At 44.0% G+C, this 24030-nt stretch overlaps 1 protein-coding gene across 1 annotated transcript; it reads right to left on the reverse strand.

The window, feature by feature from the left end:
* Nucleotides 1-442: 442 nt before the first annotated feature.
* On the reverse strand, nt 443-17767 carry METTL21C (methyltransferase 21C, AARS1 lysine). Its single transcript, XM_069972359.1, has 4 exons — nt 17490-17767; nt 13818-13972; nt 991-1108; nt 443-845 (listed from the first exon to the last, which is right to left on the reverse strand). Exons 1-4 carry the CDS (start codon nt 17665-17667, stop codon nt 454-456), a joined length of 843 nt encoding a protein of 280 aa, XP_069828460.1. The 5' UTR covers nt 17668-17767; the 3' UTR covers nt 443-453.
* Between the last annotated feature and the right edge of the window lie 6263 nt (nt 17768-24030).

Here is a 24030-nt window from a genome sequence, read left to right on the forward strand (position 1 = left end):
GCGTCATTATTCGAGTAATATATATTCTGTTACACAAAGGTTTTGATATTTTGTGCGAGACCCTATTTCTGTAAATACAGACCTATTTTAGCCTTTCAATTCTAATGTCGCTGAAGCAACTACACAGCTATTAGTGTTTTCACATCAGTATTTCTAAGCCAAAACCAGGAGTAAAACCTACACAGACAAAAGCTACAATTGAAAAGTATGCACTTCCAAATACTGATACAAAAAACTGTCACGTGAAAGTTGCCTTAAAAACATGCACAGTTTGTGAAATGCCAATGCAAGGTGAACACACACTGGTTTAGTTGACCCAAAAAGTCAAGAATGAAAAAAAATATATATATATATATTTAGTTTGCAGTCTTTGCAGGTTTTCTTGCGCGCTCTCTCTCTCTCTCTCTCTATATATATATATATATATATATATATAATTAGTCAAAGCGGCATTTAATCTACTTTATGTGTTGCTTTAAAGATTTTTACCTCTAACTCTGGGTACTCTGCCAGCACTTCTGTATGAAAAGAGCTGGTGAAATCTGATAAAAAATCAAAATCGGTATTAAATCTGAATTTGTTTGCCCATATTAACTGAGTACCAGGCTGGCACAGATATTTCATTGTTTTCAGAAGTTCATCAAGACAGGTATGATGGTACACAACATCAGCGGCAAGAACATAATCAAACACACAAATATTTTCAAAGTTTTTTTGAAGATCGTGTCCCCATGTCAGCTCTCGCACTTCAGGAATATGCAAGCTGCGCCCTTTTGTGTTTCGTGACAAATTAAATCTCAAATTTCCCAGTATGTCGGGCAGGTCAGTTGCAAGGACGTGAGCCCCTGAAAGAGGAAATCGGTGTCATACTGAACTGTAGGCGCATAGGGTGGGTGCGCATTAAAGCAACAACTCTCCATTGACAAGCAATTAGTTGGGATCTAGTTTGCGGTTAGTGTATGAACACTGTATACTAAATCACTCACAGACCTAAGATACATGCCACAATGGATACCAAGCCAGTTCCAGAGCCAATTTCCAGAATATTCTTGTTTTTCAAATCAAATTCATCTTTGTTTTCTTCCAGGAAGTAACACAATGCTTTTGCCTGAAACGAGTGAAGCAATTTTAAATGTTACCTTTATCTTATTTTTAATAAAAAACAGTTCAACCATTACATCACCATAAATATTTAACTATTCTGAAAAATCTGCAAAATTTACAAATATTTAGCTTTTTGAATAGAATAAGAATCAAATACTCAAGGTGAGTTGCAATTGAGAACTGCAAAGAAAACGCATTGAAGAAAAGCATGTTAACGAGGGGGGGGGGGCTGCACTGCAACCCTGCTCTGAATTCTCAACTGCTATCTGACGCAGCTATTAGCGAGTGTGGCCACTCCCACTAGTTAAGATCGTTAAAAGCAAACATGACAGCTGCATTTAAAAGTCCTCCATTTGCCTTTCCCTGGTCTGATAGATGGATTCCGTTTGTGTGTAGCCCACAGATGTACCACCTGCTATCACCGACCGTGAAGTTATGAAGGGGATTAATGGAGGTTGGCCAATGCATAGATCATGGTATTTACACTTGTGGGCAGGGGCGTAGCTAATGTCTCCTGGGCCCTGGTGTGAGAGGTCAACTTGCCCCCCCCCCCCCCCTCCTTTCACCTCCGAGACAGATATTACCAATAACACCAGCCTATAGAAAGAGAACATTTTATCACCATACATATTACCGCCATACTGTTATTGACCAAATTCTGTACACTGAGACCAATATTACCAGTATATAGGAAGTGTAAATGAAAAAGGAAAAAGTACCTAGCTGAGTAATTGTATGTGTGGCTCCCACAAGTCTGTGCTACAAACAAAAAGGAGTACGAAAGAAAGGACTATTGTGATGAGCCAAAGCAACTTTATTAGATAAAAAAGTGCAAGAAGAAATAGTGCAAATAGTCCAAAATCTGTACAGTGAAGGTATGGACAGGTGCTGATGAACTAGGGTGCTATAGAGAAAGGTAGCCCTATTGTACCCACGTGTGTGTCTCGGGTGAGTATATGGCACTGGTATCTCATGGGGTGATGTATACTGTTTTAGCTATCTGGGATGTTGGAAATGCTTCATCGATATCAATTTGCTCCACTTCCGACGCGTTTCCCCTAAGTGGTGTGCAAAGGTTCATCAGGGAAATAGTGTGGAGATGTCTATAGTCTGGTCATCAGGGGGACAACCTCCATGTAGAAGTCCTGTTAGTAACAAGGAATAGAAGATGATTCTGTCAACAGATTTTGATGCCAGCTGGTAAAGGATGCTGTGTATATGCAGCACAGTCAGGTCCAGAACCACCTTGTGTCAATGGATCGGTAAGGTTGTATGCAGTTATTACAGAATTAGTCTTATACCGAGGTGGATGCCATGTGGTAGATAATCATGACATACAGGTGAGTTGCCGCGAGGTCACAGATATAGCGTTACAGGTGAGTTGTCGTAGGGCACAGGATATAATGTTAGCAAGTCAGTGATGCATGACGTGCAGGCTAGGTTGTGTACTAGTGTGTCAGGAGTATCTCCTGTCAGCCCAAATGATGAATATAACAAATTTGGATGTTCGGCGGCAGGGCTCAATCCTGGGACGCTAGATGTTATAGGAAGGAAATATTACCACTACACCACACCCACTACCATCACCACCATATTGTTACTGACCAAATCCATACTGAGACCAATAAAACACAGTACCAGATAAAAGTAACAAATATTACCACCACATACTGACTAACACCATCGCTGCTACTGACTAATACCACCACATACTGACTAACCCCACAACTGCTACTGAATAATCCACTGTACACAGATCACTATCACCATATCCAGTCATATAGAGGTTGACCCAGCCCTACACAGCCCTGTACACCATATACATTATAGTGCAGTTATATCAGGTGACTCAGGGGACATCTGCTCTGATCAGAGTCGTTTTGATTTTCTTCTCCATTTGTCCTGGGCCATTATGAGAACTTCTCCAAGCCACGAATCCACAGAATCTGCCAGACAGACATATTAGGCTCCTCACTCCATTAGGCACCATCCTTATCTCTCTACTAACTGCACATCTGTATTGGCCCCTTTATGCCCTCATTTAGTGGGTAGGCTTACACTATGTGATCCTCCTTATAGTATATGCCCCCCTCTATGTAGCCTCCTTATAGGCCCTCTCCCCACTTACTTATACCCCCTTATAGATGGCCCACTCTCCCTCCTTCCTTATACATGGCCCCCCTTACTTATACCCCTTTATAGATGGCCCCTCTCCCCCCTCCCTTATAAATGCCTGCCCTTACTTATACCCCCTTATAGATGGCCCCCTCTCCCCCTCCCTTATAGATGCCTGCCCTTACTTATACCCCCTTATAGATGACCCCCCTTACTTATACCCCTTTATAGATGGCCCCATCTCCGCCCTCCCTTATAAATGCCTGCCCTTACTTATACCCCCTTATAGATGACCCCCCTTACTTATACCCCTTTATAGATGGCCCCATCTCTGCCCTCCCTTATAAATGCCTGCCCTTACTTATACCCCCTTATAGATGGCCCCCTCTCCCCCCCCTTATAGATTGCTTCCCTCTCCCCCCTCCCTTATAGATGGCCCCCTTCTCCCCCCTCCCTTATAGATAGCCCCCTTCCCCCCCCCCCCATTTTAGATGGTCCCCTCTTCCCCCCTCCCTTATAGATGGCCCCCTCTCCCCCTTCCCTTATAGATGTCTCCCTCTCCCCCTGCTTATAGATGGTCCCCTCTCCCCCCTTCCTTATAGATGGCTCCCTTTCCCCCCTGCTTACAGATGCCCCTCCTATCCCCCCTGCTTATAGATGGCCCCCTCTCCCCCCTCCCTTATAGATGGCTTCCGTCTCCCCCCTCCCTTATAGATGGCTTCCCTCTCCCCCCATTATAGATGGCTCCCCTCTTCCCCCCTTCTTATAGATTGGCCCCCTCTCCCCCCCCTTATAGATGGCCCCCCTTTCCCCACTTTCTTTAGATTGCCCCCTCTTCCTCTCTCCTCCCCCCAGTGCATAGCAAATAACAAAACAAAACAACTCGCCTGCCAGCCGCTCCCCCATCAAACTTCCCGCCTTCTGGTTTGTCCCCGGCTGATGCGCGGCTGCCGGGGGGTGTCCCGTTGTATCCCCGGCGGTGCGCGCATCAGAGACCTCCCCGTGCGCCAGGGCTGGGACTTCCAGCACAGGAGCGTCTCTGACATGTGCTTCCTGTGCCGGAAGTCAGGGCCCCAGGCAGCACAGGGAGTTCACTGATGCGCGCGCTGCCGGGAATAGGGCAAGACACCCCCGGAAGCCGCGCATCAGCCGGGGACAGAAGCAGAACTCTTGTGACCGCAAGCAAAACTATGCTTGCGGTCACAAGAGAGTGCAGTGGCGAGGGGGGGCCTCGCGGGCCCCCCTCATGGCGGGCTGGGTCGCAGCGGCGACCGCCGCGACCCTGGTAGCTACGCCACTGCTTGTGGGCATTGGCCCATAGACTGTAAGGTGGTCCTGTACAATCAGGCTTTACACAACACAACAAGTTGTTTCTCCAAATTCAAGTCTAATGCATTAAGAACATCATTTGTTACACCAAGTGCGCTCATGATAAAATGCATCAGATACCTACGCTGGCTAGGGCTTTGTTGATTTTGACATTTAGCATGTTAGACATATGGCTAAGTTAGGAGTGGTCAAGTTAAGAGATTATTGCTTTGCACAAACAAGGAAAAAAAATATATATATATATTTTTTTTATTATTTTTTTTTCTTTAAGCTACACTATCACCAACTACTTTCAGTTGACAGGATGTCAAACATTTTCAAGTGCCTAAAAAAAAGCTGCAGCAAAATTTGGGGGCCACAGGCACTGAGGTTTCTGTTCTGTACAGTAAAGTATGTATACATCTCACCCCAAAGCACAAGAAAAGTCAGCTGCAATAAGCTCAAAACCATGGAAATAAGCAACAGCAGTTTTGGGATTCTGTTCTGTGAAGCGGTTATACAACAAAGGCTTTGTTTCAGAAGAATCTGGGGCATACTTTACTAACTATCAGATGCAATTCACCTTCCAAACTGCTGACACTATAAGTTAGCTGTCAGGTCAAGGAAACACATGGTTCATATATGCTTCCAGAAAGTAAAAACATGCTTTTATTCTCTAGAGAAAAGTGTCAGAGACTTTCCCAAGCTCCTGAATGTCTGCAAGCTGAAATACCTCCTAACTACCCCTCCCATACCTGACCCTGCTTGATCCAAGCAGGGTAAGGGATGGTCCGGAAGGAGATGTTACACTTCAGATCTTCTAAAGACTGTAAGAAAGCCTTTTTCTATGTTATGAAAACACAAATGGACAGATGGACAGGTAACATGTCTCCTTGACCTAACACCTAACAGTTTCATGAAGGGGATGCAGTAGTCATTACAAGTGGCATTTTATGTTACATTCGAAGAAACCACTTATTGTTTATCAGTTGTGTTGCTATATTTCAATTGTTCTTGTTTAACATTTTTTGCAAAAAAAAAATTGCAATAGAAGTTGATTTTTTTTTTAAATTTCAAGAATAGGGTGAAGAGGAATCAAATTAACCAAAAAGCACTTTATTTCTTGCATATAAATATAAATACTTTAAGACGTCTAATTCACCCACATAATGGAAAAATATATTTCGGAATACTAAATTTAAATCATGTCAATCCACATTATAAATATCAATGTTAAGAATGAAAAACAATTTAAATGGAAAGGAAAAAAAGTGCAAGGGTAGGGTGTTTAGCTGTTTTCTGTATGGGTGCTAGTAACCTTCATGTTTATAAAGCACTGGACACTTTATGATTCCCAAGTGTGCTGGATCAGGATAGTTATGGATTCACAGTACTGTCCTGACAACTGGGACACAGTAGTTTGCCAGGATGTCTTTCTCTTCTGCAGTAAAACGGACAGTGATAGTGTCTGCCGTGGAGAGGGAAAGGGAAGAACTAGTTGCAGTATAAGGGTACATGTAGTGGCACACTACAGAATGGCAACGGAAAAGCCGTCACGGATTCCGCAGCTCGCACCTGCTCGCTGACTCTGGTGGCCGTGCGCATCTCTGCCCATGCCATAGACTCCATTCTATGCATGGGCGGATTCCGCCAAAAAAACCTGACATGCAGGTGCAAGCTGTGGAATCCACAATGGGTTTTCCCTTGCCATTCCGTAGTGTGCATGTACCCTTAGGCCATTACAGAGCTTCACTGCTCATGTATAGAGTATCATGAACTGCTGGGAGCTCTATGTACATATTTGTATATTATTGGCTTTACTTGGCTGATCACCAACCGTTAAGGCCGATAATCATGCAGTGTACTGAATAATTCACTAACATGCACAATGTCGACTGATCGTGGTCTTGAAAAATAGTGCGTGTAATAGCACAAGAAGTGAGTACTGAGTTAACAGGTCATCGCTCGCTTCCCCCGAACATCGGGCCATGTAATACACTTGACATAACTAGTCTGCACTCAAAAAACAGTTTTACACATGATATTTAAAATAGTTAATCAGATGTTCAACCACAAAGAAAATGAACAATGAATCTCCCAAACCTATTTTCAGGATTTTTTCCCCTGTCTGTTCTGCAATTAAAAGAGGAGGCAATTATGCTGGAATAAGAATCCGTTATTAGGACGAGAGTTAATTAGCCTTGCTATAAAGGAAGCAGAAACTTAGTAATTAGGTGAAGTTTCAAAAAGGTCAAAGTATGTAATGCGCCATATAATGCGCCTATACTAGATGCATGTACTGAATGCAAATACAAATATTGTAAATTACTGTTTAGTTCTCAAATCAAAAACAGTGCATACAGCTTCTTTTATAGTAGTTTGCCCTTTAGCAATGTTAATGATTTGATTCCATAATCTTTTGCCTAGCATAGTGTGAAATTATATGACTTTCAGCACTAAATCTCTACTTCTTGTGAGAAAGTTTTCTCCACTTTAGTTCTGCATGAACAGTGCTGCATCTTTCCCATAGATCTATGACCCAGAAATCTACTTACAGTAAGCTTACTGTACTTACTAGCTAATTTAGTAGTTGCCCTAAATTGGCTTTTCAAAATTCATAAGCCAAATTTTATGTCTTGCGATGCAATAATGTGTGGGTTTCTGCTGACCCCACCCCCCCACCCCCAATCAACTATTGATAGCCTATCCTGTGACTAGGCTATCAAATACTTTATATTAGAAAATGTATTTAACTGTAGTATCTGCCAAAGTTAGGAGTATGCTGTGCCTGCAGAGAAAAGATGGCCATCCATACGTTGCAGCCAGACGTTCATCCCCTGCGCTGTCAAGCTGTGAAATCCTGCAGACTATCCTTGGACAGGGAATGGGCACACTACCGAAACCACTCGGATAACTTCCGCTTGAATCTCAGTCCGCCCCATAGACTTCATTCTATAATCGGACATATTTATGTCATATATATATCATATATATTCTGATATGACAAATCTTTGGGCGGACGGCGGAACCTGCCTGAGCATAGAATTGAGTCTACGGAATGGGCGGAACTTCAACCGGCAGCGCGGGGGGGGGGGGGGGGGGCTGATAGTGCCTCGGTGCACTATTATTCATTACTAGGTTGTGATGGGTCCTGTAGTTCATTCTTACTTTTTATAAATACTAAACTTCTTTAAAGGGACTGTACCTCCAGGCCAAGGCTGAAGCACTGGAGGCGGGCTGACCCACCCCTAGTGGGAAGAAACTCCAGCCCCTCCATGACGTGACTCCATTAGAATCAATGGAACCCTACCATAGAGGGGCTAGGGTTTCCTCCTACTAAGGGTGGGTCGGCCCGCCTCCAGTGCTTCAGCCTGGGCCTGGTGGTACAGTCACTTTAACATGCAAAACCATTATATTACAAGTATAGAGAGACTTGTAGAGCAGTTGCTTGACCCATGTGGACCCTTTGCTCTCCTCTGGCAGTTACATGAGGCCAGGCTGGATACTAGTCCACCCCTGGCCAAGTCTATGGCAGTTTGGCAAGCCCGCTCAACACTAGCTTCTCTACAGTATACTCGTTCAGTATGGGACAGAGCAGAAAGGGACTTGAATTACCTTATCCTTTACTACCTGTCTGCTAAGCGAAAAAATACAGCTCTGATAATATGAATATCTTATGAAAATAGGTAATTACAAGTTGTTTGTGATCTGACCTGTTTATAATACAGCTATGTGTTCACTGCAGCACTGGCATTGTTTGTGCAGGCAATATCACTAGTTCTACAGAAGAGAGAGGGTAATGGGGAAGAATAGGAGGTGTCAGCTAGGAGGCTTGGAGAAAACGGAGACAGAACTAAAAATCCACTGTATCTGTAAAGCAGTAGATGGCAACATCCAGTTCAGGAAAAATAGTGATCTTTAGCAAAAGTGGCTGTGCATTAAAGGGAAAGGTATCTGCAAAGTTACTGGACCAGACCTCAACATCTCCTAAAGAAAACAAATGCTACTCAAACTGCCTATAAAATTGCTTAGTAATACATTTTATTTTATCCACTTGGTGTTGGTGTTAATATCAGTTACCAAGGAATAAGCTTGGTGCAATGACATGTGAGACTACTTCATCCAGGGAACTAATCCTAAACAACATTAAATAGATTGCAAATTAAGTAGAAAATTATCAATACTTGCTGTTTTCCGACTTAGTAGCTGTATATTTGGCTTATTGAAACTCAGTGATTTATCAGTAGAACATTCTTGTTCTAAAAACCATTTACAGTAATTGCTTGAAGTGTTCTTAGCCCATGTACCCCTCTAAGGGTACCATGTTTGGAGACAGAGAATTAAAAATCTGATATTTACAGACAACAGTCTCCTAACCCTGACCTCACCCTATAATACCCTTCTATCTCTGCACACAAGCTGTGCTTGTACAATAGCCCAGTATCAAAGGGCTATTCTAGAAAAAAAAATACAGAGGTATTGGTGAACATGGATTTGTCCAGATGTGCTTCTACAGTTTATATAAAAGAATGCGGCCTAATTCAGGTGCAGGCAGTAGTGACGGGAAAGCTAGTTCATTTGGGGGATTATTTCACTATGATCTTGTTCATTACAAAGAGTAGTTTAGAAGATCAGCTCATATAGTTCATATGGTTTATTATATCTTCGGCTCTGGGATCCTGATAAGAATTCACTAGAAGCAGATCTTCTCTATTACAATAGAGTAGTACAAGATGTCATACCCCTAAAATCCACTATAACTACATTCATACCCACATACTCACATTCATACCTCTAATACCCTCATTCATACCCACTGTACTCACATTCATACCCCTCATACCCACATGGTAGTTTTAGTTTTGCCATGTCAGTGATAGTTTTCCAGAATAATTCCCTGCTCTGGCTATGACATTTTTTTTCACGATCCTGTATAGGGTGCAAAATGCCAGAAAAAAACATTGTTAAAAGATTGTAATAAGATCAGGATACCTGGTGGAATAAACAGGAGTATACAGACTCCAACGTGGCTGCAGATTACAGCTCTGTGTCCTGAGGACCTGTGAACTAGTACTGAACTACAGAACAAATCAGGAGAATCTAGTTCACTCAGTGAGCTATGGACTATATGAGATAGGAGAATGGTAGTTACAGGTACTGACATGGTAAATGTATGAGGAGCTAGTTAGTCAGTGCTGATTAGATTTGCTATTGAGCCAAAGCCAGGAGAATCTAGTTCATTCAGTGTGCTATGGACTATATGAGCCAGAAGAAGTGAAAGAAACAGGAGGATGTAGTTCAAACACATGAGTATGACTGTGCTCAGCAGTGACGCCTGTGGTGGTTAGCGGTACTGACACATGGTGAATGTGTGAGGGAGCAGTAAAGCTGCAAGCTACTTAGAGACACACACAAACACACACACACACACACACACACACACACTTTCTCTCTCTCTCTCTCTCTCTCTCTCTCTCTCTCTCTCACACACACACACACACACACACACACAGGCAGTGTAGTTTCATAGCTTTTATTTTCTTAATTTGTATTTTCTGGGTGGTGCTGTGTTTTAGTACTTTCATTTTTTAGCATGGGGGACCGAAAAGCAAATGGCAGTGTGATAGTGATAAAGCAGGAGCTGCTGTGCTGGACTCTCTGTGGCCCCTAGCTGCTGTGCTGGACTCTCTGTGGCCCCTAGCTGCTGTGCTGGACTCTCTGTGGCCCCTAGCTGCTGTGCTGGACTCTCTGTGGCCCCTAGCTGCTGTGCTGGACTCTCTGTGGCCCCTTGCTGCTACCAGGAAAGTGATCATAAGGCTGCTTTTACACGTCCGCAATTTTGGGGACCTTAGGGACGAGGAAGGCAAGTGTGTCAATATCATGACGGCAGCGGGGAATCTCTTTGAATCGCTGTGGCTCTGTCACTACAGAGCAGCCTTAATAATTTAGGTCACTTTGAAGATTAGTTCATTTTGAACTGATCATTCATGAACTACCCATCACTAGTGGACAGGACTTTATAACTGCATACTGACATTCAGAAGCGGACATTCCTAAGTCATTTGTAGCTACAGACCCTTAGGTGCGCTGCAGGTGTAGTGCAAGGTGCAACAGCTAAACTAATGTGTACAAGAGCAACCTTTCAATGTACTGTAATTTCATTCTGTAACCTCAAGTCTTATATAAGGGATTATGGACTAAGGAATGAGTAGCAAATCCACTGTGGAATCTGCAGGGCGTATAGTATTTTTCATTGCCCCTGGTAGCCAGAATCCTGCTCCACTCTGACGAGGGGCAAATACCCCGAAACAGCTGTCTGTGGATGGATGCCAAGCCTTGATACCCTTGTCATGTCACAATACTCGCCACATAGTTAGACTTTTATGCAAAAGGGGCCACCCTGGTATTTTCCTATTTATGTTCCAATACTTGCAACTGAGGGGGACTTAAGGGGCTATGTATCAGGGTGGTTTGTTGATCTCCCCACACAGTATGTGTGAATGTACATTTATTTCATATGTGTTTCATATATGTCAGTGATGGACATACAGCAATGAACAGCATATGGGCAACAATATATATAGTTAGAATTTGCAGCTGCTTTTAAGCTAACAGCGGGCCCCCTTGCCTACTGAGCCCCTTTACAGCTGTGCAGGTTACACGTATGGTATGCCCACAGATTTCCTACTTGTTGACTGCATTTTCTTTGAACATATCAACATGACTTCATTGCTGAAATGTCAGATTTGGCTCTAATTCTATATAATCTTGACTACCACCGCTGGATCAGCAGTGTTGATGGAATCTGACATTTAAAGCCCCCAAATAAAATGAATCATAAGCTTTGTATTATATCTGCCTGTTACTATGCAGTTGTGCAGGAACAAAACCGCTCATAAGCATTTTACACAGCTGGAAACATCACGAAAATGTTCCATTATGTTTTCTGAAATAAATCACTTAAACCTTTCTAATGAATATATGTTCCTGATCTTTCTTACCAGCAGTAAGATACAACTCCCACACTCCAAGCATTAAGTTACTATTTGTGGGTGTCATTACAGAGCTGGCAAGTCCTGGCTTTTGAAACAAGCAAAAGAATGTGGCTGACGGCCCCACAGGAGTGCTGGTATGTTTTTTTTTATAGCAATCCATTATGAAAGAAATGTACAGGTAAATAAGGGAAAAGAGCCTTACTGCTCATGGAAATGACAAGTCCCTCAAATGGATGAAGAAGCCCCTTCCTCCCCTTCCAGTGATGACAAGTTCCACAGCTCACCCCCAGGTTCTACATGGTTCATGTACTGTGCTCTTCCAAGTAAAAGTGTCACTGTCGTTTAAATTTTTTATTACAGAAATCAATAGTACAGGCGATTTTAAGAAACTTTGTAATTGGTTTTATTAGCCGAAAAATGCATTTTTATCATGAAAAAGCAGTTTGAATCCCTACCCCTGTCTTCATGATTTTCTATGGAGACGGGAGGCGTGGAGGGAGATGAGGCACCAAAACAGGACAGCAAAGAGTTAATTTACAGCTACATCACCAGGCTATCTCCTTTGACGTCAGCACTGACCTCGCTGACTTCTGAATACTGGCTTTCACACAGCTCCCTGCTGTGTTATCCTTTGTTCTCTGCTCTCTGCTGCCAACTAATCTCCCTCCTCCCCCTCCCCTCTACATAGAACAGACAGGACTCGAAGGATGTAAAAGAGTCGAGATTTCCTGATAATGAGCAGTGAATGAGAGAGAGGAGGGAGGGGGGACCTGGGGAAAGTCTTTTTGAATGCAGATAATGGCATATTTGCCTAATAAACCCAATTACAGAGTTTCTTAAAATCGCCTGTACTATTGATTTCTGCAAAAAAATAAATAAATAAATAAAACGACAGTGACACTTTAAGTCTGAACTTCACAATATAAATTTTGTTATAACATCGTGCAACTAATTGACTGCATTGGATTATATTGTAAAGTTTTTAAAATGTCAGACTCTTAAACTTGCTGTGAAAACTGATATTGAAATGTGCTCTCTAGTAACTGTAGATTTATTGAGGTGTCCACATCACTTTAAAAAAATTTTTTTTTACATTTTGATTATTCTGGCTTTGGGGGATTACATCCCCACTAATCATTAAAGGAGCAGGAAGAAGTGTTAGGTTAAGTGCTTCTCTTCCCTGCTAGTTGCAATCTCTGTCTCATTGCAAGAGATTGCCTCTGTAGACTTATAATGAAGACTGTGTCCTGGAGCAAACCACAGAGTGAAGAGTCTATCTCAAGTGACAGTGCTCCTTTATCAGTATCTATTTACTTCTTGCTGATACCAGAAACAAAACAATACTATGAATGCATTACATTTTGCAGTGCACATCCCTGGCAACAGAGAAAAAAAACAGAATGTTGACAGGCAGAGGGAGCATAATAAATTGTGTTACTAGTGTTACTTACCTCTGCCTGTGCCTATGATACGTCACATCACAGGCTACAGGATCCCAACCAGAACTAATTTTTCCCTGAGTTCCGATGTCATCTTGGGGGAAAATGTCCCACCTGACTGATGGATTGCCTCTTTAGTCAATCAGTGACTGCAGCGGTGTTCCACCCTTGATTGGCTGAGCGGGCAATCCATTAGTCGAGTCCTGGCATCGCTAGAGTCACGGTCCCAGAACGTAAGGCATCCCTTTGGGGGCATGGGGAGAGGTAAGTTAAACTGGTTTATTATGTTCCTCCCGGCCACTGCTGGAAATTTTTAAATATCACCGGACTTCTCCTTTACAATGTACTATTTTTACAAAGAATGGCCACTGTTTTCAATTAAAACAGAGGCCGTTCTTTTCAGCCCAGGTTGCATTGCATTCTCACACCGTACGAACAATGGCCGTTGTTCAAATACAGCCGTGGAAATACTGTAAATGACATGTCAATTATTTCTGGCCGCTGGAGTGTGAACGCTCTGTTCACACAACGTATGGCCGTTCTGACGGCCATACATTGCATTAAACTGTATGTTTTATTGGATTAGAGGCACACCCAAATGTGCCCACAATCCAAATAAAATAAAAATGATGTTCATGCAGCCAATATGGCAGTATCAGAGGCAGTATCATGTCAAGCAGTGGCCGTTGTTTAACCGGGCAAACAACGACTGTGTCAAACAACAGCTTCTGTTTATACACTGTGTGAACATAGCCTGCATTCTTTGGTAAGTCTGCATCATTACTTTAATAAGAATAATGTATGAATCCACATATACACATACTACACATAAATGATTCACAGAAGTGTTACTCACTGCTGGCCAGATTACTCCTCCGTAGTTTTCAATGGATTCCTGTATAATAATTTCATACCCTGCAAACCAGAGGTGTTCTTTCCCAAAACAAGAGTAGACAGTGGGTATCCATTCCTTGTGGGGTTGGACAGATTGTTCGAAGTTACATATGACATCTATAAGAAAATACAACTTACAATTACACTATGTTATTAACTGCAAGAATTATACTAACAACAAAACATTGTTTTTATACTAAACTAAACTTATCATGGAACCTCAATACTTAACATTTAGTAGATACGCACTGAAATTTACATTATGACCAAAGGTCCTGGGCAAGCTGACTGTCCCTTATTATCAGGAATATGGATTATGGGAGTGAATGGTTTGATTCTGGATCTCAGTATTTACCTTTTCACATGGCACATATTTTATCCTATCATCAAGCCATGTCATCTAGTTATATGTGTGCTCCTTAAAGAGACTCTGTCAGCAGGTTTATGCTGGCCTATCTCAGGGTAGTATAAAGTAGGGGCAGAGAAGCTTAACAGAATGATGGATCACTGACATTGTTCTGTGCAACTAATCCAGAGAGACCCTCCTAAATAACATGGACAGTAAGTAGTCCTCTCCATTATGTGCATAAGTCCAGTAGTCCTGGATATTCATGAGAAGCAGAAAACTCCACCCATCCACTGCTGATTGGTAGTTATCTATCCATGCTGTGTATAGGCACTCAAGCAACTGTCCATCATCAGCTGGAGGGCGGGGGTAGGGGTGTGGCAAGAATCCTATTCTCCTGCATATTAGGAGAACAGCTGAACAAAATTATGTAAGTAAGTTCAGCATTTCTGTCACTAGTTTATGCTGCCCTCATTTAGTAGACATATTGCTAGTATGTGTCATTTATTTTTCAGTGCGGGGACCTGAACTCTGAGCATTTGCTCTAGAAATTTACTGAAAATTTACTTTGGCAAGACCATTTTCAAAGAAGAAACCACCACTCCTTGCATGTCCCATAGCAGAGGCTTAGATGGGCCATGCTAGAATCTGTGGCACAAGGGAGGTGCAGAGACCTAACATACTGTACATATGTAACACTTGTATATAATAATTAAAGGTTACCTTCCCTTTAAAAAAACTTCTAACATATTATTGTGACACGGCAGAAGATTGTACTGTGGGGTCTGGTTGCTGAGAATAAATGACAGAAGAAAGGAGGGCTCAGCTGAGCGGTGTACTCCTTTTGTTTCTCAGCATCCAGACCCCACAATTAAATCTCCCGTCAGGTCACTATGACTTTAGAAGTTTGTTTTGTAAAAAAGTATAGATGTTCTTTAACACAGACAGATCTACATCTTTTGATTAGGTTATCTTTAGCAAATAATAACTTCACACCAGACAAAATTGTGAGTTTTATTATAAATACAGTGATTATAACAGTACATTCTGTAATGTTCCAGGGGCTTGCCTCAGGTCTGCATCCCTTCCTTCTCTCTTATGGTTTTAAGGAAAACATTAGGTAAATGTTGGCCAAAACACAAACTTTTTGTTGGGATTGGCCAATAATCTGATGTGGATCTCTCCACTGTCACAGATATCAGTTAAAGGTGTCTGGCAGTCTGGCAGTCGCCTTCTCTCTCCATTGAGAATGTATGTGTTTGAATGGATTAGAAGGAATAGCTGTTGAGCCAACAACTATTGAAAGGTTATGTCTGCTTTTACTCCCCTTGATGCTTTAAATCTATCTAATAAAGGCCAATGAGGCAGCCAGAAACCACCATTGGGTCACCCTGATAATTTGTTTGAAAATTCGGCATCCACACCACTCAGTGTAAAACATTCACAGAAATGGTTGGAAAATTAAACATTGATCTCTTTATGGACTTTCAGTGAAACTGCTCTCTGAGCAACGATGAACACTGCAGAGCAGTAACAAATGGGCACTCTTCTCACTGAGTGTTGCTGTTCATGCATTTTATAAAACTGGCTGGGGTCTAAGCATCTCCATCTTCCATTAAAATTTCTGATATATTACAAAGTTTTTTTTTTTTTTTTAAGTACAAGTAAATCTGTCTGATGCAATTTATGTTCCAACAGGTAACATTCTTCTTTACTTTGCACATTTTTCTATGGTCTGGAAGAACAGAGAGGTGTATGAAAGGTTACATATATCTCCTTGCCTTAAAGGGGTTATCCAGTGCTACAAAAACATGGCCACTTTCTTTGCATTGCAGCTGACAGATTTATATATGTCAGGTATAAACATACACTACATCTATTCTATAATAAAACTACAAAAAGGAATAGACCAGATGGACCATGTTGTTATTTTCTACTGTAAATATTTTATGTTTCAATTCACTAACAACTCACAGAGATCATACAGTACTGAAAACAGTCTATTGGGAAGTTGCATACTGTTTCATTATACAAATGACTGGACAATCCCACTTAGGGTGCATAAAATTACAGGTGATTCCAATGTTTAACTAATAAAATTCTAAAATGCGTACATGGACATCCTGTAGTAATAATAATAATAATAATAATAATAATAATAATAACATCTTGTTGGCCTATTAGAATGTATAGCTAGTCACTATATCACTGGCTATCACACACTTGTAGATAAGATCACAACATAAACATTGATTGTATCATTAAAAATGTAACAATAATGTACAATATTTCTACTGCTTTGTATCCCTTGGTCAGACGCCATGGGAAATCTCCCTGATGTATACTTCTGCCAGATACTATGAGATGCATCGTAGAAAGCACCTAAATATGTCTAGATTCTGGCTTGTACCTTTTTTTTTTAATGGAAGGAAGGTAAAAAGTTTTGCTCACGTTTTGCTTGTTTTTATTAAACTTTAAAGGACACCATCACACAAAAAATAATAATGCAAAGTCTCTGGTTTGCTTTCTTATATAAACTATATCAATGGTCCACATATTCTGCCCACATTACAGATGCTCATTGACAACCACTAAATACAAGACTCTCTGCATTATCACTCAGTGTTTCATAGATCCTGAATGAATCTACATTGTTCTTTATGCAGGATCTGTGGAAAGCTGGATGATAACTGATTTATTTTGGGATGACAGTGGACTAAGGGACCAAGAAAAAACACAAACTGCTGATCTATGTATTACAAGATTCAAGGATGTATTTCCAGATGATTTTATATGTAAGCTGATTATTCATGGACATATCTATCAAATTCTGGGAAAACTAAGGATTTAATTGGTATCCTTATTGGCAGCCCCTTCATCATTTATTGGGGAAAATACATAAGGACCATTGCTCTGGCACAATATGCCACATCTGCATGGCATCTAACCAATATCCTGCCTTCTTCCCATACTGGCATAGCCTTCATGTTATGGTTAAACTCTGCATCACATCACTGTGCTGAATCTGGCAGACTAAGTTCTGCTGGCATCTACAGGTAGTCTGCATCCCCATCTGCATCATCCTAGGATTTGTTGCTCATATTAATCAGTACTAGAATTCTACAAGCTTTATAAACGCAATGTGTAACATGAGGTTTATAGATGGATTATGATTTAGAGCTGGAAGCAAATACTGATGCATGGCTATCCTGTGACTGCTTACAGGTTGCACTTAGGAGACTAACAGCAGTGACATTAGTTGCATGGGGTCAGGCACTATGCACTTACCTTTCTGATCGCCCCCCAATACAGGGGTCTCTGTAGACTCGGGCTCTGGCACATCCTGCTGTTCTCTTCCTTCTTCATCACCCACAATTTCATCAGCTCCCTCCCTGCTGTCCTCCTCCTCTGCAGAGGGGAGCTCAGGCTGCACACAGGGCACACACTCCAGATACTCAGCATCCATAGCAAGACCCTGAAGCCAGGGTGGAAGACAGGCAGGCTGCAGGGATGAGACAGAGCACCTCACTGTTATCCTGTGTGAAGGGAGGGCTGGGGGCAGGCTGCAGGGATGAGACAGAGCCCCTCACTCTTATCCTGTGTGCAGGGAGGGCTGGGGGCAGGCTGCAGGGATGAGACAGAGCCCCTCACTCTTATCCTGTGTGCAGGGAGGGCTGGGGGCAGGCTGCAGGGATGAGACAGAGCCCCTCACTCTTATCCTGTGTGCAGGGAGGGCTGGGGGCAGGCTGCAGGGATGAGACAGAGCCCCTCACTCTTATCCTGTGTGCAGGGAGGGCTGGGGGCAGGCTGCAGGGATTATACAGAGCCCCTCACTCTTATCCTGTGTGCAGGGAGGGCTGGGGGCAGGCTGCAGGGATGAGACAGAGCCCCTCACTCTTATCCTGTGTGCAGGGAGGGCTGGGGGCAGGCTGCAGGGATTATACAGAGCCCTTCACTCTTATCCTGTGTGCAGGGAGGGCTGGGGGCAGGCTGCAGGGATTATACAGAGCCCTTCACTCTTATCCTGTGTGCAGGGAGGGCTGGGGGCAGGCTGCAGGGATTATACAGAGCACCTCACTCTTATCCTGTGTGCAGGGAGGGCTGGGGGCAGGCTGCAGGGATTATACAGAGCCCCTCACTCTTATCCTGTGTGCAGGGAGGGCTGGGGGCAGGCTGCAGGGATGAGACAGAGCCCCTCACTCTTATCCTGTGTGCAGGGAGGGCTGGGGGCAGGCTGCAGGGATAAGACAGAGCACCTCACTGTTATCCTGTGTGCAGGGAGGGCTGGGGGCAGGCTGCAGGGATGAGACAGAGCCCTTCACTCTTATCCTGTGTGCAGAGGGCTGGGGGCAGGCTGCAGGGATTATACAGAGCCCCTCACTCTTATCCTGTGTGCAGGGAGGGCTGGGGGCAGGCTGCAGGGATGAGACTGACCACCTCACTCTTATCCTGTGTGCAGGGAGGGCTGGGGGCAGGCTGCAGGGATTATACAGAGCCCCTCACTCTTATCCTGTGTGCAGGGAGGGCTGGGGGCAGGCTGCAGGGATGAGACTGACCACCTCACTCTTATCCTGTGTGCAGGGAGGGCTGGGGGCAGGCTGCAGGGATGAGACAGCCCCTCACTGTTATCCTGTGTGCAGGGAGGGCTGGGGGCAGGCTGCAGGGATGAGACAGAGCCCCTCACTCTTATCCTGTGTGCAGGGAGGGCTGGGGGCAGGCTGCAGGGATTATACAGAGCACCTCACTCTTATCCTGTGTGCAGGGAGGGCTGGGGGCAGGCTGCAGGGATGAGACAGCCCCTCACTGTTATCCTGTGTGCAGGGAGGGCTGGGGGCAGGCTGCAGGGATGAGACAGAGCCCCTCACTCTTATCCTGTGTGCAGGGAGGGCTGGGGGCAGGCTGCAGGGATGAGACAGAGCCCCTCACTGTTATCCTGTGTGCAGGGAGGGCTGGGGGCAGGCTGCAGGGATGAGACAGAGCACCTCACTCTTATCCTGTGTGCAGGGAGGGCTGGGGGCAGGCTGCAGGGATGAGACAGAGCCCCTCACTGTTATCCTGTGTGCAGGGAGGGCTGGGGGCAGGCTGCAGGGATGAGACAGAGCACCTCACTCTTATCCTGTGTGCAGGGAGGGCTGGGGGCAGGTTGTCAGCTGCTGATGCAGGGGAGGCTGCAGATGGAGGAGACAGCAGGCGACTCTGCTCCTGTCCTCAAGGAGGGGGGACCCACTGATTACTAATCTCCTCCACGTCCTGCAGGGACACAAAAGCATACATAAGGCAGCAGTATACACACACCTGCTTACTGGCAGCTCTGTACTCACACTGAGGAACAGGGTACATCTAACACCTAAATAGGATATATATATATATATATATATATATATATATATATATATATATATATATATATATATATAAAAAACACATATATGTATTTCATAGGCAAGTATCCCTGCTATAGGTCATATTCTTCCTGGAGGGAAAGGCATTGTTTCATTCAGCTGCTTTGTGTGTATGTTATGTGCAGCAACTGGGTGTAGCTCTGGGTCTTCCATAAGAACTAAACTATGGGTGATTACACCACAAATTGTTAAACAACAGCACTATTTTCCTGTGCCATAGTCCTTACCAACTATGTACTATATACCTGACAATTGTACAGTAAATATAGGATATGCCACCTGACATGTTCTTAATCATTTCAGGATCTCTTATGGTTAAACACATCCTTTTAGAAACAGATGGTTTTACAGTTGCATTGTCAATTCTCAGTGCAATAAAATACTGTACAATAAAAAGTCAAGTGTTCTGAGCTATCTAGACATAGAACTATGACTCCTATAATATCATATTTAAAGGGGAACTCAAGGTAGAGGTTAAAAAAACTGCTGTAGAAGCATATAGCATTGCTTACCTGTCTGACCCAGTTTTGAAACCACCAAAAATCCATTTGTTTTGGGGGTCTTAGTTCTGTATTGTGTGGCTGTACTTCCTGGTTGAGCAGTTGTACATAGTACTACAGGTTCCAGAATGCAATGCATTCCCTCAGCTGTTCATCACAGTCCTCCACCCTGCCCATTCTCCACCCAAAGCTTTTGCAGAACATCTAGGCTGTGTTCACACATTGCATAGTTTCATTGTGTTACTGAATTATTTGCAGTACTTTATCTGATATTATCTTACATGGCATATACTGTTTATGCCTTGTTTATTTGTCCAGGTGGGATTGGCAGTGCCGGCTCAGATCCTTTGTGCCGTTTAGCATAATTTATTGTGTTACTGCATAATTTTTGTGAAGAAGCTGCAGTACCGCAATGAAACTTTAACATGTGTGAACATAGCCCTTATTTCACTGCAGACTTTTGCACAATCAGTGAAGTTGCAGCAGCTTCTTCTGTCACCCTTTGCCTGCTCAGGTGTAGGGCTGGTCAGAGATGGTCAGAGATGGTGAATCACTCAGGAAAGTCTCAGGCAAGATCCAGCCCAGCCTCCTGTGACATCACGCCCTGCCCCCTGTCTGCATCATCAGCCTGATCTCAGCAAACACACACAATGTGAGACAGAGGCATGGAAGATTTGTCTCCTAAGGGGGAAGAGCAGAGGGAGCAGGAGACCATGTGGATTGGCACAGAGGACAGTTTTCTTCTGATCCCACTGCAGTGTTGTGACACTCAAATTTAAAAGTGTAAAAGGTCCATCAAAAATCAATCAATAAATAGGCCCAAAGTACAGGTAAAGAGACATAATTCTGCTTTTAACAAAAGAAAGCAGCTGAGATCCTGCCCATGACTCTTAAATGTGCTACTGAAACTTCCTACACAGTTTCTTAACCTGCTGCAACCATTAAAGCCTTCAGTTCAGCTAGGTTCACACTGCCTTCCATCCTAGGTAAATGCTGGCTAAATACACTGTATATGTGTTGATTGACTAGTTAGTAGCTAGCAACATTTTGGCCATTAAAGTGAATGATCTCCCTGTGTGCTGAGGCATATTTTGGCATTCCATTTTTAATGGGATTTAGACATATACCTAGGATGGACCCACCCTTCCAAAAACTGCTACTTTAAAACCTTTGGACAACTGCTAATGTTATAAATATGTAGAAACAATGGCAGAAATATATGTCCTCCAACACAATCCTCAGATCCAGGACTCCAGGCTTAAGTAAAATTACAAGAAAAAGCAGAGTTCCTTAAAATGGCTTTGGAGTTTGCAGTTATTTCTGACATGTCTGACTGACAAAATATAGATGGGGAATGTACAGCAGTAACGTCTCTTTCACTTAATAGACTGAAATTAAGGGAAAAAGTCACAATTGTCAATCGGGCTGATACAGTAATTGCAGTTATGCTTTAACTTTCATTGTTTGACCCCTTCACGTCCACAATACATATATATACGTGACTGCTGCACATGCCCTGTGCAGCAGGTGTGTATATATACGTTCATGACAGTAAGAGGCTGTAGATGTTCGCAGGACAGCTGCCCTGAGAGCGGTCCCACACACATCAGTCCAAGCCGGAGATAATGACAGGCAGCTGCGATCCTACAGCTGCCTGTCATTAACCCTTTAAATGTCGTGATTGTGGCATTTAAGGAAGTCAGTGACAGGTTAAACACCTGTCACTGACTGATCGGGACCCCCGCAGCATGGCTACTCCAAACTGGTCCCTCAGACCAGTAAATCAGCTCTGCTAGAGATGAGCGAATTTACAGTAGGAATGAAGCAAATTGCTTTGTTCCTATCTGCATTCTCCTCATCAGGCTGTGGGCTCTGAAGTCTGCTCCGCTCCCTGCCGCTCTTCCCCAGGTGCTGGAAAAAGATGGATCCAGTCCCAGGACCAGAGCTGCGGAATACCGGCACCAGCGCTGGAGTGGGGGAGGTGAGTGCATGTTGATTCTTTCATCCTCTGCCTCCCCAACACTCTGCCAAAAATCACTCCAGTCCGGAGTTCTCTTGCTCCAGTGATTTTCTATGGCCATCGGACTCATCTCAGTTCATCTGCATACTGAGTGCGCTGATGAGCTGACGGACATATCTCGGACGCGGGACCGAGACCATGAGCGGGAAGCGCAGGAGCCGGTATGTATGCCGGGCCCTGTCCAGGGGTGGGGTGGGTTCAGGGGGCTGACCCGGCTGACAGATTTCCTTTAAGTAAAATACATGCTTATTCATCCCCCTCCTGAAGACTAACAATTTATTCCATACATGTCATTAACTTTTCAGTCTTCTTCTTCTAGTTCTGAGCTGCTGCTTTCTGCTGAAAACATTAAAAAGGACTGTGTAAGAGCTGCTCTCTCCATCTCTCCCTCCTCCTTCCTCCCTTCCAAGAGAGCTGATGTAAAAAAGTCCCTGCAATGTGCTTTATTTGTCATCAGAAAATAAACCATTGTTTGAATCAGGTTTTTATGATTCAAATGTTCTGTTTTGTAGAGAGAAATTCTCAGCAGTCCCTGCTTATCATAATAGGCAGGCTTACAGTGAAAAGTGCCCCAATATAGAAGTATAACCCCTCTGTGCAACCAGATAGTAGTTAGGTCCCCCATGAGCTACTACTGTATATAGAAGTGAGGTCCTCTCTGTGCTCTCAAAAAATAGTAGTTACGTCCCCTCTGTGCCCCCATATAGTAGTTAGGCCTCCTCTGTGCATCCATATCCATGTAGTTGTTAGGTTCTCTCTGTTCACCCATATAGTAGTTAGACCCCCTCTTTGCAACCGTATAGTAATTAGTCCCCCAGTAGGTATTACCCCGTATGTATCTATCCCTCCTGTAGCATCCACCCTGCTGGTAGTATTTAGTCCCCTTGCACATAGTTACCCATGTAACCAGTCCCCAGGGCCCTTATGTAGTAAAGACTAGTGTACTCAGCTCCTGCTTTATGTAACAAATTAGGTAATGTTATTGTTTGTATTTTGCAGAAAGAAAAAGAAAGGTGTAAAATAAACAAAATGTTCTGATCTTAATAGAAACAAACACTATTAATCATCCCACAGACAAATTTTCGGCTTCTTAGCAGAGGTCTTCATTTTTTGAGTGTGTATGAATAGTGCACAGTGTTTATTTTCAGAGGTCTACGCAAGTAAAACTGTGCTAGTTGCAAATGTAGTGACAACAATATGCTCCTAAACCACTCTCCTGAACAAACAGAAGACAATGCCGTATGGTAACATATGTTGTATAAAAAATAAAAAAAAATTGTAGTGTTGTTACGAAAGTTACTTTAAGGTTACAAACCCACTTGCCGGATCTGCAGCGAGTCTCCTTGCTGCGTTTTTGCAGGGAGACTCGCTGCAGATCCCGGCCCTATACTTTCAATAGCAGAGAAACTCGCAGCAGGGATGTACATCCCTGCTGCGATTTTGTCTGCAGCCCGCCCCATTAACCCCCCGGCCGCCGGACATTATACATTACCCGGTCCCCGTTCCTGCTTGCTTCGGGGCTCCCGGTGTCTTCACGGCCCGCCCGGCCAATCAGTGCGCTGCGGCGGGGCAGCGCACTGATTGGCCGGGCGGAATGTGACGGGAGCCGCTGAAGCAAGCAGGAGCCGGGATCAGGTAATGTATATCGCCCCCAGCCCCCGGCCGCACGATCGCCCCCAGCCCTGCAGCCCCCGACCGCATGATCGCCCCCAGCCCCGCAGCCCCTGGCCGCATGATCGCCCCCAGCCCCCGGCCGCACGATCGCCCGCAGCCCCCGGCCGCATGATCGCCCCCAGCCCCCGGCCGCACGATCGCCCCCAGCCCCGCAGCCCCCGGCTGCACGATCGCCCGCAGCCCCCGGCCGCACGATCGCCCCCAGCCCCCGGCCGCACGATCGCCCCCAGCCC

This window comes from Dendropsophus ebraccatus, chromosome 5 (assembly GCF_027789765.1).
Source record: "Dendropsophus ebraccatus isolate aDenEbr1 chromosome 5, aDenEbr1.pat, whole genome shotgun sequence".
Taxonomy (NCBI): Eukaryota; Metazoa; Chordata; class Amphibia; order Anura; family Hylidae; genus Dendropsophus; species Dendropsophus ebraccatus.

Excerpts from the sequence above, each read along its gene's own strand:
- METTL21C (XM_069972359.1), bottom strand. The coding sequence starts at position 17,667 with ATGGATGCTGAGTATCTGGAGTGTGTGCCCTGTGTGCAGCCTGAGCTC. Across the intron at positions 13,973-17,489 it reads ATTGGGGGGCGATCAGAAAG|ATGTCATATGTAACTTCGAA; the intron begins GTAAGTGCATAG and ends ATTTTCTTATAG. Across the intron at positions 846-990 it reads CATTGTGGCATGTATCTTAG|GGGCTCACGTCCTTGCAACT; the intron begins GTCTGTGAGTGA and ends TTCCTCTTTCAG.